This window comes from Leptinotarsa decemlineata, unplaced genomic scaffold, assembly GCF_025532065.1.
Source record: "Leptinotarsa decemlineata unplaced genomic scaffold, Ldec_3_MD MMD2_tig00026328_RagTag_RagTag, whole genome shotgun sequence".
NCBI lineage: Eukaryota > Metazoa > Arthropoda > Insecta > Coleoptera > Chrysomelidae > Leptinotarsa > Leptinotarsa decemlineata.
In genome coordinates, this window is record NW_027412688.1 from 33,373,748 (window position 1) to 33,394,152 (window position 20,405).

Here is a 20,405-nt window from a genome sequence, read left to right on the forward strand (position 1 = left end):
TACCCGAAATCATCGATGTGTGTTGGAAAGTTAAATTTTACCTTGTTAGATTTGAGTAGAGGCCAATTTTAGAGTTACGAATTGATTTCCTTCATCTTATTGAGACAAGTGCTCGTTTATAATTTATTCTATACCAGAGGATCCAATTTTACCTTTTATTACTATTCTATCTATTGCTAATTACCTGACAAAATTTGATTGCATATATCTGTAGCTGTCGCATCCCTACGAACGACAATCCTCAGAAGTCTAAACTTGTGCGAGCTAAGGATTAACGAGGTCTTACCTTTTAACGTGTGATTCCTAACACGGTGAATGTGAATAACGTGTTTCAGTAAAGAATGTTAACTTTCACGGCCTAAGATAAGTGTGTGAAAACTATTTTTCGAGTTTTTTGGCCGTGGTCTGCAGGTAAATTGTCGACTCGGATAAATCGACATACCCGTTGTAGCCTAACATGCTCTCAACAAAGAAAGCACTCATATTATCTCATTCGAAGATACAGTAATACTGGATCAAACTCAAAATTACTATCCAAGAGTATATAGAGAGGCAATAGGAATTCAAAAACCTAGGGATACCTTCAATAGAAAAGAAGAGGCAATGGACATTAATAATATCTGGCTACCTGTCCTCAAAGGTACACAAACAAGGTCAGGTAATCCAATCAAGAGAAACCAAGCCACGTCTACTGAAAATAATATAAAACTAGAGTCGAATATCAGTCGTAGTTACCGCATTCGGAGCGGGAACAACTCGGGCACTGCGACCGTTACCACATCGCCTTAGATAATGTTTACCGCAATAGTAGACGAAACGTCAGGCATAAAAACCTGCAGACCACGGCCAAAAAATCCTGAAAATAGCTTTCACACAAACATACGTCATCCATAAAATTTTGGTTTTTTTTACCTGAGCAAATTTCGTTTCTTGTTTCGCACTATATCAAGTTGTTTGACAATATATCCATAGATGACGTCATTGTGCCGCCACATTGAATTTGGAGAAATTGGCGTTTACGCCGCCATTTTGAATGAAATGGTCGACTGTGATATATCGTTGAAAAACAAATTTTATATTCTATTGAATAGGTACCATTACCAGTCATGATCTAGCTAGGAGATTTCTTGGCTGAAGCCTCAAATTTAGTTTAAAAAGGGAAATCTTTTGGAATAAAATGCATTTTTTGTTAAAATATCTATATTTTTTCAGCTCTCATTAACAAAGGTTCCAGGGTTTCCAACAAAAACGATTGTTTGTTCAGTTTTAAAGGTGTACAAGTTTCATCACTGAGAGACATCCTGTGCTCCCTCAGTATTTTGATAAGTCCTATTTGTGCTACCGTCAGTCCAAAACGAACTCCTGAAAATTAATAACGATCATAAGAAAGACCGATTGCTGCTTTTTTTGTAAGGATAAAAGACAAGCACTACAGAAAAATTCTTGACGCGCCCTAAAAGCGGTGTCTGTGCGAAACTAGCGTTTCACATTGGATTTGAATCGCTGAAGATTGAATCCATTTGGAAAAACGTTATCAGGAAGTTTATTCCACATAAACGTAGTTCTCCAAATGAATGGGTTCTTAAACAGTGGAGTTCAAGGTGTACCGAGTTGAACCTCAAAATGAAGAGCACACAGTCCGTCGCGTATTTCTAATATGTAACGCTCTTGGTGGTACACTTCCCGTGAAAGTATCTATAGAAGCGAGATTATCTCCAACTTTTCCTCGAGGTTCCAAACTATCTCAAGGTTGCAAGTGCTGTTCGTGTCTCCAATCTGGCGGATGGCTCTTTTTTGAATGGAATCCAGCAGCTTCAAGATATGCTTGGGGGCGAAGCTACATACATGAGAACACTACTCCGAAGATTGTCTGATATGAGCTCTATAAAGCATCAAAATTTGCTGAGGTGTGTACAGTTTTTTGGTTTGGAACAGTGTTCCAAGCTTTTGTTCGGAGACATTTATCTTTTGGAGAAAACCGATGCCTGGGTTTTTGTGGCATTGGATTGAACTTGGTTAGTTTCATCCCAATTCGAAATCACTTTTGGATTCTCATTGACATGCAACCCCCAGTTGCCGGTGAAGATGTTCTGAAATCCAAATGGAATGACGAGACAAGTGTGCTGTCGTCAGCAAAGCAAATATTGGCTTCTTGGTTTTTTCCAATGAGTCGTTGATATACATTAAAAGGAGGGTCGGAGATAATATGGATCCCTGAGGAACACCAGCGTTAATAGTAAAAGTATTTGAGATAAATCCATCGACCGCCACTTGCAGGAAACTGGTAAGCTGTACACAAAAATGATCCGACAAGCCTTAGCATCGAAGTTTGGCTAGCAAACTCTCATGCCACACACGATCAAAGGCCTTACAAATATCAAGCGCAATAGCTCTTGACTCTCCATATTTTTCTATTGCGTTATTCCAAATATGGGTGACGAACGACAGAAGGTCGCCTGTTGATCTTTGTTTCCGAAAGCCATATTGATGATCGCTCAAGATGTTAAAGCCTTCCAAATATTTAAGGACAGGGTGGTTTAAGGATTTCTCCATGATTTTTGATATCTCCGATAGCAAAGCGACCGGTCTTCAGTTATTCGGAAGATTTTACTTTCCCTTTTTGGGAACGGGAATTTCAGTGTTTCAATTTGTTTTTTACCAGATGAATAAAGGTGCAAAGTTTGAGTTTGTACAACATTGATATGTTTGATATACTTTTTGGTTTCTTCCAATCCAGTTTGAGAATACGGTTTATAACTTCATTCTGCAGTATTTTCAGTTGTTTGAGTAGAGCATTTGAGGCTGTTTTCCAAAATGATATCAAATATTTAGTTTCGAATGAACTAAAGAGAAATAAACACAATTTTTGTATTTTATCGACATTCCAATAATTATGGAAGATATTTGCTTACGTAAAATTTAGATATGTTCAAATTTTCACCTACGTGAAGTCCTACAAACTTGACAGATGATGAATAGTTGATAGCTTTGTTAGAAAACTCAATAGATTGATTCAAATCTGAAGTCCGGGTTGAACCGCTTCTGGTGTTTTGACTTCGACTTTGAAGCCAGTTTCAAAAACCTATCACTACACTGAGGTATCAATCTGCCTACTCCTCAGGTAGTGTCACGCTGTAGAGGTTTTGTGACGACGCCGTGAGACCCCTCAATCTGTCTACTCCCCAGAGTGTCAATCCGCCCACTACCAATTCCACCATCGTCCCCCTCCTCCATTCGTCCAGGAACATAAATACCAGACCAGAACCGGTGGTCCGACAGTCGACGCTTGTGAGTAGGCAGATTAAGACCTTTGCAAAAACTAGCGACGAGACCTGGGGAGAGAGGCAGATTGAGACCCCAGCGTCAAGTCAGAAAACCCTTACAGCGTATCCCTGCTTGAGGAGTAGGTAGTATGAGACCCCGGTGTAGTGATAGCTTCTTGAAAATGTCTTCGAAGCCGAAACGTCGAAATACAAAAACACCAGACGTATTTTAACCCGGACTACAGATTGTCAGATTGTTGACTGTGGAAACCTTTCCGCACACACACTGGTCCGAGGGTAGATCCTTGTGGAACTCCACGTAACACTGTTTTCCATGACCCACGATTTTTCCCGAATATACACACTCTTCTGTTATACAGATAATTTTCGAATCAACTGCCCAGAACCTCTGATTCGCACATTGTATGAAATATTCCAAAGAATTTTATGACCTAACTTATCAAATGCTTTTGTAAGGTTTTATGAGAACGGTGCACATTTTATATTCGAATTTGAATTGACTTGAAATTTTGTAATGACATCTAAAAAAGCGAATTCTGTATCACATTGTTTTTGAAATCCATATTGACCATTATACAATAATTTTGATTTATCAAGATATTCAAATAATCTGGAACTTATTACTTTCTCGATAATTTTGGAAAGAACCTACAAAACTGAAATTAGAAGGAAGAAATGGATTGTTATTCATCGAATAATAATGTTTTAATAAACCCTGAATTACCTATGCACATTCTAGGTCCGAGTCCGAAGGGAAAATAGAATTGAGAGTATGATTTTGCGCTATCTTCGATGAATCGATCTGGGTCGAATTTTTCTGGGTCCGTGTGGTATTCTGGGTCTCGGTGGATACCCATGATTGAAATCCAAACGGTGGTTCCCTTCTCAATGGTTAAGTTGGTACCATTGATTTTGTAGTCCTTCACGCATTCCCTTTCCAAACTTGGAAGCCCGGGATAAATCCTGAGAGTTTCTGAAACAGTGATTGATGATTGATAAAATTCACCTTCATTAAAAAAAACGAGAGATAATATGTAGTACCAACAAAAACATTTGAAAACGTAGCAAAACTACGATTATAAATGTGATATACAAGAGAAAAAATGGATCAAAAATTTCATTTTGCAAATGCTATTCTTGATGAAAATTGTTTCCAAAAAATATGATTTTCTGCAAAACATGAATGGTGTCTGAAAAGTAAGAGTGAAGAATTATCCTTATTATAAAATTAGGCTATTTTGAAGTTAGTTTTCAACAAAATGCTAATCAAGACATTATTTGAAAGACTGCATAGGCATAACAGTATTAGTTTCAAAATTTTAGTGGGAAGAAACTATATCCCAAAATGTCATCCTAAACCATGGAACGATTGAACATGAAACTTCAAAAATAATAAATGAAAAGAGTTTTGCAAAGCAATATTTAACATACTGACCACTGATTACTTGTCGTAAATATTTCATGTCATTCAAACATTCTGGAGTAAACTCGTTCTTGTGCTTCTTCATAATATCCATTATTTCTTCTCTCACCCTTTTCTGTATGTCCGGGTTTCGGCACAATTCGTACAAAGTGAAGGATATCAGGTCAGCTATTGTGTCGATGCCAGCTACGAAAAATGAAAAAATATGCGCTGCCTAAAAAGACATTACATATTAATTATTGAATAAAACTGTTCATAGCTTTCTTTTTCATTCAGTATGTGATGTAAAATTTATTTCTGTATTCAGACTTTGAACATCTCTCTCTCTCTCTCTCTCTCTCTTTCTCTCTATATATATATATATATATATATACATATAAAATCTAGAAAGGTTAATGCAGTCAAGCTGCTGGAAAATAATTCCATGAAAATCAAAAAATAAATAGATAAGTACTCTTTGATCATTCCCATATTGATTTCAATTTAAGAGCCACCGGTATACAGCTGTTTCAGCCTATTGGGCATCGTCAGTACCGGGCAGGCGGTCCTCGATTGAAGACAAAATGAGAAAAAACCAAGAAAGTACTTGATAAAAATAGCTGCGTAAACGCAAGCGAAACATAAGTGGAACCACCTATTGGTGTGACATCCAAGTCAACTTGCCAAGTTTTTATGTCAGTGTTGGTGGTTTGACCAATCAAATGATCAAAGAGTACTTATCTATTTATTTTTTGATTTTCATGGAATTATTTTCCAGCAGCTTGACTGCATTAACCTTTCTAGATTTCATATCATTTCTAGAAACATGTGGATTCGTTTTCCGATGGCATTTCAGGTTAGCTTCCCAAATTTCTGCTACCGCAGTTGTCGGTTGATTGGTCAAACCACCAACACTGACATAAAAACTTGGCAAGTTGACTTGGATGTCACACCAATAGGTGGTTCCACTTATGTTTCGCTTGCGTTTACGCAGCTATTTTTATCAAGTACTTTCTTGGTTTTTTCTCATTTTGTCTTCAATCGAGGACCGCCTGCCCGGTACTGACGATGCCCAATAGGCTGAAACAGCTGTATACCGGTGGCTCTTAAATTGAAATCAATATGGGAATGATCAAAGAGTACTTATCTATTTATATACATATATATATATATATATATATATATATATATATATATATATATATATATATATATATATATATATATATATATAGGCTAGATAGCCAGAAACACGTGTCTGCGGTTTGCCCACCTTCCTATGAGTGCTTTGTCCAATAACCTTTTTCCATTGATAATACCATCTCACTCAATATCCCTCTATCTTTTTATATATATATATATATATATATATATATATATATATATATATATATATATATATATATATATCGAGAGAGAGAGAGAGAGCTAAACTAATTTTCCTTTATTTTCAGTATTTTAATATTAAATTTCACAAAAAGGATTTGAAGCTTTATATCTTCTATTAATTATCTGTGAGCGCTTTCGACAGCTGGTTGTACTGTCATCTTCTAGGCACTCCTCAAACTGAACTTGTCATCCTATCGTCTGCCTCTTTCTACGGTCCGAACGTCTCAACTCAGGTATTTCAGGTACTTTAGGTAAATTTGCCTGTATTTGTACTGCATCAGGTACTATTCTTTGTCTTAGATCTTCTCTAGGAATGTGTATGGTTTTGTTCAATATATTGATGTGAGGTCTTGTATTTTGATTTGTACTTGTTCCTCGATAAGTGATTTATGACTGTTAAATTTATGGATGTTCAAGTTTTCCCAAATGTCCATGCGGTTTCCCTTATTGACTTGTTTTATGAGTTTTACGTTCTCTGTTGGGGGAAAATTATGTTTGTTTTGTATGACGTGTGTTGCGAGGTTTGTTTTATATACTATTGGATTTATGTATGCCTTTTTGTGCTCATTGTACCTTTGGATCAGTTTTTTTCTTGGTTTGGCCGATATACTGTATATCCCGTTTTGGTCTGTCTTCTTCTTTTTCATAGTTGTTTATTTTTTGTGTTATCTTCGTGTTTGACTTGTATGTGATGTTGATGTTCAGTGGTTTGAAGACGTTTGTTAGTTTTTTGGTTTGGTAACCTACGTACGTAAATGCTGTCCATCGTTGTGTTGTTTTGTCTGTTGGGGTGGCTTGATCCTTGTTCTGTATTTTTTGTTTATTTCGGTTTTCTAGTTTATCTATTGTCTTTTGGGTGTATCCGTTTTCGTTCGCTATTTGGTATATGACTTTCCGTTCTTTGTTTCGGGCTTCATTGCTGAGTGGTATCCTTAACATTCTATATATGAATGCGTTATAGGCAGCCATTTTGAGTGATGGTGGATGGTTTGAACTTGCGGGTATGGTGGAGCTTGTTTGTGTAGGTTATCCTGTATATTGCCATTTGAAATTGTGTTTTGTTATGGTTATATCCTATGGTTATGTACAGGTAGTTAAGTTTTGAGTTGTGTTCTTCCTCAATGCTGAAACATAGTTTTTGATTAATTTCGTTAATTTCTTTTTTTTATTTGATCTATTCTTATTTCATTGTTTTGTGATATGTATAGTTCATCGTCAACGTATCTGAACCATTCTCGCTTCTTGATCGTTCTAGATGTCGCGTCGCTTCGAGGAACTTTCCTATCGGCTTCCAGATACTTCCATTGCAACATATAAACACTACCAACAGGCATAAGGGGCAAGTCTAGTTGAAAGTGCGGTACGAAGTGATCTAATAAGTCGATATAGTATTTGTCTGAAATTTCAGTTGAGGTGTTTATGTTGTATTGTTAGTATAGCAGTGAAATAAACTTGAGTTTAATCGTACACTGTTGTATTGTTTACATTTATTGAATTCAGCTGCCCTTTCAGGATAGCCTCTTAGAGATTTTTCTTCAGAGTGGAAGCAGATAAATTACGATATTCTGAGGGCATATTATTCAGCAGATAGGTACTAAATAAGAAAAGGATGTCTCGAAGAATGAAGAACGATGGGCAGGAACATTTATGTTCCTCAGTGATCTGTTATTTTTGTGGCAAAGTACTTGGTAGTCTAGTTTTCAAGACAAACAAGCTTAGTGAACAAAACACATCATCCAATTCCAAAAGTTGTAATTCTTCAATAAGAGGGGTAATGTGTGCTTGAGGGGAAACCTCTTTTATAGAACGAAGGCATTGATTTTGCATTTTTGCAATCTTGCATGCCCTTTATGTGATGAACAAGGTCCATAAACTATGTCAGCATATTTAGTAAGCAAGAGGACAAGAGAGCTGCAAAGCATTTTTAGTGGTAGTTTCCGCATTCCGTTCGAAGGGGAATCGTTTTTTAAGGCTTAGGTAGTTCTCTTTGCGACGACACCTAATTGTTTGGAGAATTTGAGCTGATGGTCAAAAATAACACCAAGCCATTTAGCTTCAGCGACAAAAGGAATGAATTTGTTGCCAATACATACAGGGATCTCATCAAGGCGGCTTGAGTTGAAGGGTATCCTTATTCATCCAAAATATAGCTCGAAAAAGTTGTTGATCCTGAAGAAGTTTTATTACCTCTGCCTCATATTGAATTAAATTTAATTAAGCCCTGAATAAAGTATCCATCTGTGTGAAAAATTCGCAGCTATACCTGTTGCACATTCACCCAAAATATGAAATTGAACTGAAAATGATAATAATAATAATTTACCAGTTGCTCCTCAGTTATGGGGTCTGAGGTGTTTTCCATTTCTTTTTTGAGGTTAATGAGAAGTTGCAGAACGTCTGGACGGAAATAATTGTGTTCTTCTCTGTACTTCAAAGTATCCCTCACAGCACTTTTGAAAAATTCGGAAACTTCACTCAAAATTAGTTTCAGTCCTGCGAAGAAAATTTAAGAAATGAAGAAAAAATGGAGTCAAAGAGAAAAAAATATTTTTTATTTCAAGGTTCCCACCAAATTTTGATTTTGTTTTGGATAGCAAATTTCATGTTTGGTTCGAATGTATGAGAACAATAAAACTATTGCTTATTTGATTAGAATCACATAGAAAAGGTCAAGTCAGAGTCATTTTTCAGTTTATGCAAAATTGAACATGAGAGAATATCTGGTTCTGTTCATATTCTTAGCTTTAGGGAAAGCTCATAATTAAATCGACAACCAAATAATGATATGAAACTTGGCAAATTATGGAATAAGAGAAAATTCGTACCTGACTGGTCGACTATAAAACATTTGCATACAGTTGCATGGAAAATTATATCAATCAAATAACTTAATAGCAAAATCAAGAATACCATAAGGATTTTTATAGTCTATATAATTGGGTGGGGAAAATCTCTTGAAAGTTTTGCTAATGACAGAAATATGGAGAGGGGCAACAATTCCTTAGATTTTGAGAAATATAGTATTTTTTGAAAGAAAAGAATGATTATTCAGAAACTGGTTAATATTGAATTAAAAAAAAACTAATCCGGTCTTATTTAGTATCAACCGGGGTCATTTATGAGAGAAACGTAATTTAAGACTACTATGCATTGACTCTTTCTCAAACTGTGAATTTTTTTTGGTTTATTTGTAATAAAATATGTTTCGGCACAATGCCGTCCTCAGATTCTATTGGATCAAATTAAATCAATAAACAGATCAATTAAAATGAAAAACTTAATGCTATCATAGGTAATATCTCAAACGTTATTAGGAATAATGAATATCAATATCAAGAACAATTAATTTACTACCGAACTAGCAAGGGATATAACAAGAATACTTTGGTCTGAACGGTAGTTTTATGTTAATATGTAATTTAATATGCATTTTTACAGTCTGCAGTGCGAGGAAGTCTTCTTTATGGATGATTTTATTTTGAATGACTATTATTAATCAAATGACATCGATATTTTTTCAACCTTTGAATCTACAACACTAACTGTTGAATAATTTCGATTGTGATACCTACCAACTTTTCTGCTTAATGCTGGAAATCTGTTTGTACACGAGACCCTCAAAAGGTGTGTGAAATTTTGATCCCGGAAAAACTTCCCAACCATGTTTGCAAAAGTGTCTTCAGCATCTCCAAAGTTGTTGCAATCTATTCCCAAAAAGCAAGTACCAACGGTCTCTGCTGCATATCTTTTTGTCAGCTACAAAAAATACAACAAACTCTAGAGCAAAAAAAGGAAGACCAAAACTGAAATTATCATGAATGTCACATGATTATAATCTGCTCACCAGTGTGATATTTATATCTGTATTGTTTAAAGCACTCTCTCCAATTGATCTAACCATTGGTTTGGCAGACCCGACCATTAAAGGAATGAGCATCTTCACCTTTCCAATGGTAAAAAAGTTCGTTAGTTTTCCCCTGGAATTCTTCCATTTGTCTCCACCCATAGAAAGTAAACTAACCGATAGAGGATCATTTTCAGAAGAGTAGAATCCACGGTCAACAAAATGTTCGAAGTCCTGAAAAGTGATCATTATATTACGTTGTTTCAAAAGTTTTGTCCGTTTTTATGACTCTAATTTGAACTGTAATATCTCAATGAATAATGTTTCAATTTAATCAAAATAAGCGTCATTTGAATCAGTGCACTCTTGCCAACGTAACACAAGCCGAATTATCCCGTCAGCATAAAAATATTGTGCTTGGGATTCGATGAAATCGACGAAGGCCGGTTTTGCCTAGTCCTAATTGGTGAAAGTTCTACCGGTGAGAAAGTTATCGAAGTGCTTGAAAAGATGATAGTTGGTTGGCGAAAGGTCTGGGGAGTGTGGTGGCTGAGGCAGAACTTAGACGCTCAATTCATTTAATTTTCGTACGGTGATTTGTGAAACGTGCGGACGGACGCTGTCGTGGAGCAGGATCGGACCTCTGCCGTGATGGTTTGGCCCGGTTGCAGAAAGATATAGTAAATCATTCCAGCAGTGACCACCAAACAGTAGTCATGATATTTTTTGGTAGGTTTTTGCCTTTGGGACGTGTCTGGGTGGCTCATTGGTGTCCAATCACTGTCCTGAACGTCTCCTATTCTGATCCTATCCAAAAAGGATCGTTTTGTTTCCGCGAAAGCAAAACAATCGTTCAAATCGTGGTCACCCAGTTTTCGAAATTTTTGAACTTTCCAATGCGTCTTAAATCATCAAAACCGCATGGGAGCTGACGCCAATTTCTTCCGCCATCTTACACACCGTTTGTGATGAGTCAGTCTCTACCAGGGTCCTGGTGGAGACTGACCCCGAACTCTAAAAACCTGATTTGGTCCCCAGCGGTGCAGGTACAGAAAATATGCTCTGCTGTTTCACCATTTTCCAAAGAGAGGAGACACACACTGTCTTCCGACAGTCCGAGTCTCTGCATATGACTGTAGTCCAGCAACTGTTTGGTTTCAAGCTTCGAAGGGTGAATGAACGCCTTCGAGTAAGCTAACCCTGGAAGATTTTGCCAGAAGTCCTTAAATCTTCTTGCCATCCAGGTGTTCAATGTTTGTTTGGCAAAACCTTAAGCGATGCCAATGGCAGGTTCCGGTCCGATGAAGCTGCTTGCAGCACCCTCCTTTGTAAGGAAGTCAGCAGCCTCATTGCCTTCCAGGCCAGTATGGCTAGGAATCCAGACCAGAGACAATCTGTTAAGTCTTCCTATTGAGGAAAGTAATTTTTGGCAATTTGCTACAAATTTAGACGTTGATAAATTGGTTAAGGATTTCACGGCCGAGATTTTCAGTGTTACTATCTCCATTCGGGTTTGAAGGTCGTCGTAGTTTGGAACTGCATCCTAACGTTTTGCCAGCACGAGTGGCTGGCTTCTTCAGAAGAAGCTTTTGAAGCTACGACGGCCTTCAAACCCGAATGGAGATAGTGATACTGAATTTAGACGTTGCTCGGTATAGGAGCCAAGAGCTTCCAACGCTGCTTGTCTGCTCTTAATATTTCCTTCTCCCGGAGGATCCAGTCCTCTCTACTTGGGAAAAGTAAGGCAGTTCGTAGTTGACAGTTGGAGGCATAATGTTAGAGGTCATTCCGAGAATGCTGTGACTTCCATTGTCTAGCAGCAGTCTAGGGTACTGTGCATTAGGCGGGTTGGCTGTCCTTGTTCATCTTTCACTGCCTGAACCACTGTGCATGCTGTTTTTGGCGAATGCATTGGCTTGGGATGTGGGGGCTGAGCAACCCGGCCATCGGATGCCTGCTTCTACGTAGCCCCGCTGGATATGAAAATGACAGAATCACTTGTGATTCTGTTATTCCCTAACTGAATGGCATCCCAACGATGGCTTAATCCTAAGGTGTGTGTATCCGTGCCGAGAGGATGAATGACACTGATCCTATCAGCTGTCTCTACGGAACCTTCGAGATACCGGGCGCCCTCTCGTTATAGCATCGCCTTGTCACGGTAATGCGGGGCTCTGCCGTTATTGACCTTCTTTCCCTAGATACTCGTGGGACCTTTATGGACAGAGTAAACTTAAAAAATTCTTTCGAACGCTAAGTCTGTAGAGGAGATGGATGTGGAGCTTACGACTCCAACCGACCTCCCTGTAAACTTAGATCAGAAGCGATTCTTCAAAGGAGATGGATGTCGAGTTTACGACTCCAACTGATCTTCCAGTAAAATTTAATCCAGGAGCGAGTCTACAGAGGAGATGGATGTCAAGTTTACGACTCCAAATGACCTCCCTGTAAATTTAGTTCAGGAGCAAATCTACAGAGGAGATGGATGTCGAGTTTACGAGTCCAACTGACCTCCCTGTAAATTTAGATCAGGAGCGATTCTACAGAGGAGATGGTTGTCGAGTTTACGAGTCCAACTGACCTCCCTGTAAATTTAATCCAGGAGCGAGTCTCCAGAGGAGATGGTTGTCGAGTTTACGACTCCAAATGACCTCCCTGTAAATTTAGTTCAGGAACGAATCTACAGAGGAGATGGTTGTCGAGTTTACGAGTCCAACTGACCTCCCTGTAAATTTAATTCAGGAGCGAGTCTCCAGAAGAGATGGAAGTCGAGTTTACGACTACAACGGACCTCACTGTAAATTTAGTTCAGGAGCGAGTCTACAGAGGAGATGGATGTCGAGTTTACGACTCCAATTGACCTCCCTGTAAATTTAGTTCAGGAGCGAGATCTACGGCGTACGCAGAATCTGTTTCAGGTGGGGGAACTGATCCCCCATGAGCAGATTAGCAAACGTTTGCGCTCAAGTGAGCGCAAACCAGAGGCGAAAAAGCCCTGCACGGCTGAATCTAAGGCATCGTCAGGTGTAGCTGACGTGCAAAAACCCTCATATGGGAAGGTTGTCGTGGGTATCAAGGTGGGAATCTTGCACCTTAACTATCCGACTACCTCATTAAAAGAGCATATGCTTAGTGCCTGTCCCGCTGGGGACCGAACCAGGTCTTTAGAGTTCGGCAGAGCCGACCTAACCTAACCTAACTGTGCATTAGAATGATTTGTACAATTAGCGATATGCAGTCCATCTAACTTCTTTCTCTAGAAAAATGTGGAGAGGAGGTAGATCTAGAAGGATCTCCATGTAGGACAGATACTCGATTCATGTCGTGCTAAAAGTGGAATGCGAACATCTTGAACAATTCATACCTATATTGCTGAAACAAAGTGTGATTTTTTTGTTTTAAGAGGTTCTGATTATTCCAAAACATCATCAAATGGAATCAAAGCTTGTGCTTTGCAAACCGTCAGCTAAAAAAAAATATTGAAGATTTCATTTCACTTATTTCACAATATTGTATGTATGTACTTAGTAAATACACTGACTTGCTGACCTATCTGTTCTCCGGTCTTACCTTAACTAGAATATCCTTAATTATTACGGGGTCTACCACAACTAGTACTGGATGTATAACGGAAAATATCCCAGCAAATTTAAGACCTCGTTTGCGAATCTCAAGATAATGGTCTCTGCATTCCAAGTGTGGACCTGGAAACCTGGCGAGGTATGTCGGATTGTTTCCCTTGGGAAAATTTGGCTTTAAAAATGGGAAGTTTCTTCTTTTCCAATGACCGTAGCACCATGAGAAATATAGGTATATAAAGGTGGCCAATATGCTTGAATATACCAAAGTTTTCGTTAGGTAATCGAAAATGAGTAGTTCCATTATTCCTTGAAAAAAATAAAATAAAAGTTATTGGGTCATTTGTTTTTCTGCATAGGTTATTGAGAGTAGACATATTTTTAATATGAATGCGTTCTCATAAATTGCTGATTGGTACTTGTAGAATTGGAATCTCCAGCTACGACATAAATTATACATGACTTCAATCCATTTCTCCAATATAATGTGTGTGTTTATACTGACTCTGTCAGTATGAAGATATTGTATAGTGAAACATGTGTTGTGGTTTTGTAAAGTATCCAGTGAAAATCTCATAGTAGAGTTGTGGATTTTCATCAAGTATCGGCCAATAAGTGTCCATAAGTGTCCTGATATGGATTGGGAGTATCTCTGATGTGTCTAATTCTATTCAATTTTGAGAAATTTGGACGATATTTATTAGTTTTGTCCGTTTTAATGTCATGTTTTTTCAAGGACAAACCGCAAGCACTACAGGAAAACCATTGAGGCGCTCTGAGATCGGTGCCTGTGCGGAAGTAGCAATTCACGTTGAGTTTGAATCACTGGAGATTGAATTCATTTGGAAAAACGTTTTCAGTAGTTTATTCCACATAAACGCAGTTCTCCAAATGAAAGAGTTCTTGAACAGTGAAGTTCGAGGTGTACCGAGTTGAACCTCAAAACGATGAGCAGCCACAGTCCGTCGCGTATTTCTGATATGTATCGCTCTTGGTGGAATCAAATGTGCCAAGTCACTTGAACACCTTCCGCACAAGTATCTATAAAAGAGACAAATCTACAACTTTTCTTCGATGTTCCAGACTATCAAGGTCTGATCTGAGCTTTATAAAGCATCAAAAGTTGCTGAGGTGTATACAGTTTTCTGGTTCGGAACAGTGCTTTTGAGAAGCAGCCTTTGCAATTCTAGCGACATGATTGTGCCAAGACATATTGGTGTCCATTTTAATCCTCAACAAATTCATCGGAGCAGAAACCGGAATTGTCTGTCCTGATGTTATTATTTAGGTTCGAAGGCATTTATCTTTTTGGAGAAAACCGGTGCTTTGGTTTTCGTGGCATTTAATTTAACGTCGTTAATTTCACCCCAATGGACCTTTTTCCTGAAGTACGAAAAATCACTCACTAGCAGCTAGCAGCGCTAGTAGTTCGGTAGGGACAAACACTGCCTAATCCTCAAATAAACATATGATAGAGTACAATTAAAAAAGAATGTGTTTAACAGAAGAAGATGTTTCTGGACCAAAACTAAAATTTGCAACTGTTAAGGATAACAATGTTGTAATATTAAAACTTTGCCTTGCCGTAATCTAAAAGTAACTGAAAAAAAAGTGAGTTAATAGACAGGTTAGCATACAGACTCTAGTAAAAGAGTAGCGGAAGATTCAAACTGTAATAAAAGAAATTTGAAATAATAATGAATTTCAGATATATTTCCGAGTGAAATATGAATCAAATATAGATGGTAATGAAATAAATTTAATTAAATATAATAAATGAATATAATTTAATAGACGATTGAGGTTATATCTCATTCTAATCAGTGATAATTAACTATGAAAAATTTACTATTCATTTAATATTTAGAGCATACATATGAATATTTATTTATTTTTTGCACTGTTAAATCCACTCTCCTCGAAGCATGTATCCATTTCTTACATCTAACCTCATTAATATGAGGTTTAATAAATGGTATAAACAACACGTTTTCTTCCGGATATCGATTATCCGACGTATAATTCGCAAAACAGCAATGCTTTGTTAGCATTATACTAGCACAAAATACTTTTTATATCAGACTGTTATATCACTGTTTTACATGTGAATAGTTTATGTTTTCCCTACCTCTCGTGAAACGTTCGCAGTACTATTCTCAGGAAAAAAGCTCATTCGAAATCACTTCTAGATCCTCATTATGATATGCAACCATGTGATTTTGTAGCTCTATATCTCGATGAATATTCGAAATCACTTCTAGATCCTCATTATGATATGCAACCATGTGATTTTGTAGCTCTATATCTCGATGAATATTTATTCTACTGTGTCTTGGTATACACTGATTGATAGATAATTTTATACTCTGTACATTTTGCCTCTTTTCAGCTTATTACTATATGATGTCGGACGATTTTTGGCCAATATTTCTCTACGAATTCAAATCGAACCTAAGCGCTGCTAAAACAACTCGAAAAATTAACCAGACCTTTAGCAATTATTGTTGATGGACGCACAGTTCGACGTTAAAGATGAGACCTACAGTGTTCCAGGAGGAGGAGTTGAGGACCCTGGTGGAGGGTGACCCATCACAAAACGGTGCGTGGGATGACGGAAGAATTGGGCCTCAGCTCTCACGCCGTTTTTGATGTTTGCATGATGCGGGTGGTACAACCACCCGCATCATGCAAACCATCAGATATTGGACATTGATGCTATCAATATCTGACGCGCTCGAGTATGTCCATGCAACAGTATTTTTTATATATTTAAAAATCTAAGGCCGCTTCCCCAACCGATGAAAGGGTATATATCATACAACATTTTTTTGTTCTTATCATATAAGCTTTGGAACCTAATATGTCTCTATGACGCTCGAGTATATCTCCATTTTGCATCGTGGGCTCCCCTACTATTACAATGACAACAACGATGTGATTCTTTCCGGAATATAAAGGCTGTAAAAAGCCTATATAGTACTTCCCGGACAAAAAATGATTTGTGTTCAATTTTCAACCATTAGACTAATTAACCTGTTATTGTATCATTACAAATGGATTGCATGATTTTTGATGTCTCAAGCTGTGTAACATTAGCAATTACAATAATTATCATAATGAATACATAACCAGTTCGAAGGTCATGCATATTTGATAACTAGCAGTTTTTCTTCTGTAAATAATAACAATGACGGAATCTATCGAATGAATCGTTAGAAAAAAATCTAAAGGTTTCATGCCATGATTCTTAATTTGTCCATGGTTTTTAGGTCGATATATCAGAATTATATTCGAAATTAAAAAAAAAAGAAATTTTTTTCATAGACTAGTTTTTGGGAAAAAATATTTTGTGGGACATTTCCGAAGAAACGAAGAAAGAAGTTTACTTCAAAATAAGCTACTTGCAGAAATATGTTTTTTCCGATATGAAATGGTAGAGCAGTTATTCAAAAAAGAAGAGTAATTCAAACGATGGTTGAGAGGTCCCGTTTAAATTGTTGCATACTGGATTATTGGGAGAATTTTGGATACTCGATGACGTCAAACTAATTTTCAGGCCTACAAAAACTATCAGAGAGAGTCTGAATGAAACCCAAAATTATTATCCAATATTACATATAGGGAGCAATATTAATAAAAATAATTTAAATCGAAGGAAAGAAGGGATAAACATTTATAAATTCTGGCTACCTGCCCTAAGCCGCACAGTTCTCCTCCCACAGACTATTGATGGTTAATATTGAGTTTCTCTTTTCATTAGGATAATTTAAATTGAAAACAGTATTTGGCAGATATTGATTACGGTGGTCTGAAAAGAAACACAGAGAACATTTGGTGCGGTTGTTGCCTGATGTCGATAGAATTCTGGAATAAATGTTCCCAAAACGATGGTCGACCAATACATTCAGCCACCTCTTCTGTCCGATTTAAATACCGTAAATTATTTTTTTGGGGATTCATTGAACACAAACGCTTTATGCATCCAATATCCATTAAGGATGATACAAAAGAGACAATTAGAGCAGCAGTGAAATCCAGAGTGAAAATAAACATCACCTTTTCTAAAGAATATTTTTTCATGTAAAATTTTGCTTCAGCTTCTCTTAAGTGAGCTTTGAACGAATGAATTCATGGACAAGATTACGGTTATAATTTGTCAAATATAGTAATTTCTATATCGTTTCCATATCGTTATTGTTGCTCACCTTGTGAAACTTTTGAAACATTGGAAAAAGATCTCTTGCTCTGAAACTAAACGACTGCGTTATCATGGACAACATTAGTGAATTTTTCACAACTAGGTGTGCATGAAAAATTTAGTTCTTTACCATTTTCGTTATCAAATAAAAATGAATATCTTCAATAAACTCACATTAGGATTATGAAAAACGAAAAATAAAACTTCCTATGTGTTTACCTCTTTTATTTGTAACTAACGTTAGAAAATGACCTTATTGGACGAAACTGCAGTAACTTTAGTTACAAATACAAATGGTAAAAAGCATAGGAACTTTTAATTCTCTAAAACAAAGTTGTATTGTTGAAATTTTCTTTTTTTCAGAGCATGTTGATACATGCATTTTTCACTATATATTCATTTTGATAAAAATGGATGAAGAAATCAGTGGATTCGGTGTTGAATGTTTTGACGAGTTGAATACTTTCGAATTATTCGAAACTAATTTTTCGTAAATATGATTGGCAATGTAACACATTGCCTCCTATAAATGTCCGTTTTATTCTCTTTCTCAGATTTAATGCGAGAGATATTCATTAAAATGAAAACAGAGCTGTCCCATTTGGTTATCATTTCCATAACAGATGTTATTTTGTTAACTTTCTAATTTCTTGATAATTGGTTAGGTGGGGAAGCGTTCGAAAACCTTCTTTTGATAAATCCAAATTCAATAAATTGCTGTTGAAATATTGGATGATGGAATTATACATTATACATACATCACACACATTATACATTACAGTGCGTACAGAAACGGTGCAAACATTTCCTAAACTAAAGTCATTTTTGCATTTCAATATCACTTAATAATAACTTTTCGTACTTACCTGGGACAACTATAAAATTTATGAAGAACAAGTCATCATCACTGTGAAGACTGAGGAGTCGCAAATGTACAACTTATTGCGTTTTCTGTTGGTAATGTTGATAACCAGTAGCGTACCAAATCACCAGTTTCGTGAAAAATATTTTTGTTCACTGCCGTCCCAGAGCAGGATTATACCAAATTTGGGATATGGTTGAAATAAATGGTTATAACTTTGAATAACTACAAATTAAAGCTGAAGATAATCCTGCAGTTGAGATAGAGGTAAATTTTCGTTATGTGGACACCCGGTGATTTTGAAAAAAATTTTGACTGTACTTACATATTTTGATGCGTAGATTACGAATCCGAAAGAAAAAAGCGGCGCTCTCCCTTATTTAAAAAGTTACGGCCCTTCAAAATTCAGAAAAGGGCAACTTTTCAGCCTTCTTTTTCACTAAATAAACTATTTAAAAACACAAGCATTTATTCACTAGGTCACCTTTACACCTTATTCCTCCTTCTTCAACACTTTTCACTTCAATAATTAACATTTTTTCTTATAAAAATGTTAAAAAATGTACGGAGCCGCTTTTTGGTTACATATCATATTACATATTTTACGTTTTTAAGGTTAATGATATGGTTGGTACGACTGATGCAGTCCATATTCCTGAAGTAATTCAAATGTTTTTTACCTTCATTCTTTAGATCGTAAATTGGTTTTTGGTGGTGTATTACGAATTTGAAATAGTAGGCGACGGCAAATACCAACCGCTTTTTTCTGAAATGTCACTAGTAACTAACCTAAAAATAGAATAATGTCACCAGGAGAAGCATTCCTTTTCAAATTAAGTTTTTTATAAGAAAAATGTTGATTATTGAAGTGAAAAGTGTTAAAGAAGGAGGAATAAGGTGTAAAGGTGACTTAGTGAATAAATACTTGTGTTTTTAAATAGTTTATTTAGTGAAAAAGAAGGCTGAAAAGTTGCCCTTTTCTGAACTTTGAAGGGCCGTAACTTTTTAAATAAGGGAGAGCGCCGCTTTTTTCTTTCGGATTCATAATCTACGCAAGTACGCAAGTATACGTAAGTACAGTCAAAAATTTTTTCAAAATCGCCGGGTGTCCACATAACGAAAATTTACCGAGATAGATAATGGAAACTAGGAACCCAAAAATAAACAGGCCATGATAAATAAAAAATATCGGAAAAAATAGCGAAAAGGTCAAGATTGATGTAATAAATATTTTTTTTCTACACCCGTACTCTAACAATACACTTATATGACCATAATCCGTTTCATAATGATATCCATTATGATACAGATTTTTCATAACGATACAGATTATCAACCAATAGAAACCTATAATTTTTCAATCAAGAAACCTGTTCCTTTGTTTGTCCTAGATTCTAACCTAAGTAACTAATTGCTTTATTTGTCAAAATCAGTTTTCATATTACCTACCTATATTATCTAAATGTCTGAAAACAGCGATATAGAAGGAATACCATCAACTCCAAAATTTTTAAAGATCAGATTAATTACAGTTGTTATATTCAATGTAAATATAATTAGAATCTTTATAGTTTTCATATATCCATGATAATACCATTAAGTTTGTGTTTTTTTAAAAAATATGAGTTAATTACTGTAAATGTGTTCAATACAAATATAATATTTATAGTTTTTCATTATTTATCGGGTTTAGAAAAAATAGCGTATGCAACTCTCATGTAATGGTTATTAATACACTCGCATATACCATACAAAACTCGCCTTCGGCTCGTTTCGTATCCCGGTTAATGCTCGTGTCTTAATAACCATCATTACATGATCGTTGCATAATATACTATTATCACAGAG

General features: G+C 36.4%; 1 protein-coding gene across 1 annotated transcript; it reads right to left on the reverse strand.

Moving 5' to 3' along the window:
* Nucleotides 1-1,182: 1,182 nt before the first annotated feature.
* Nucleotides 1,183-18,712, reverse strand: LOC111506689 (probable cytochrome P450 6a13). Its single transcript, XM_023161849.2, has 8 exons — nt 18,562-18,712; nt 13,490-13,806; nt 9,920-10,153; nt 9,648-9,831; nt 8,399-8,568; nt 4,720-4,921; nt 4,009-4,257; nt 1,183-1,362 (listed from the first exon to the last, which is right to left on the reverse strand). The coding sequence occupies exons 2-8, from the start codon at nt 13,799-13,801 to the stop codon at nt 1,199-1,201; spliced, it is 1,515 nt and encodes a 504-aa protein (XP_023017617.2). The 5' UTR covers nt 13,802-13,806; nt 18,562-18,712; the 3' UTR covers nt 1,183-1,198.
* Nucleotides 18,713-20,405: the final 1,693 nt, after the last annotated feature.

What these genes read in the sequence shown, in the direction of transcription:
- LOC111506689 (XM_023161849.2), bottom strand. Translation starts at nt 13,801, where the DNA reads ATGGAACTACTCATTTTCGATTACCTAACGAAAACTTTGGTATATTCA. An exon ending in AGCATTAAGCAGAAAAGTTG is followed by an intron (nt 8,569 to 9,647) that starts GTAGGTATCACA and finishes TTTTCTTCGCAG; the next exon opens with GACTGAAACTAATTTTGAGT. An exon ending in CGGACCTAGAATGTGCATAG is followed by an intron (nt 1,363 to 4,008) that starts GTAATTCAGGGT and finishes ATTAATTTTCAG; the next exon opens with GAGTTCGTTTTGGACTGACG.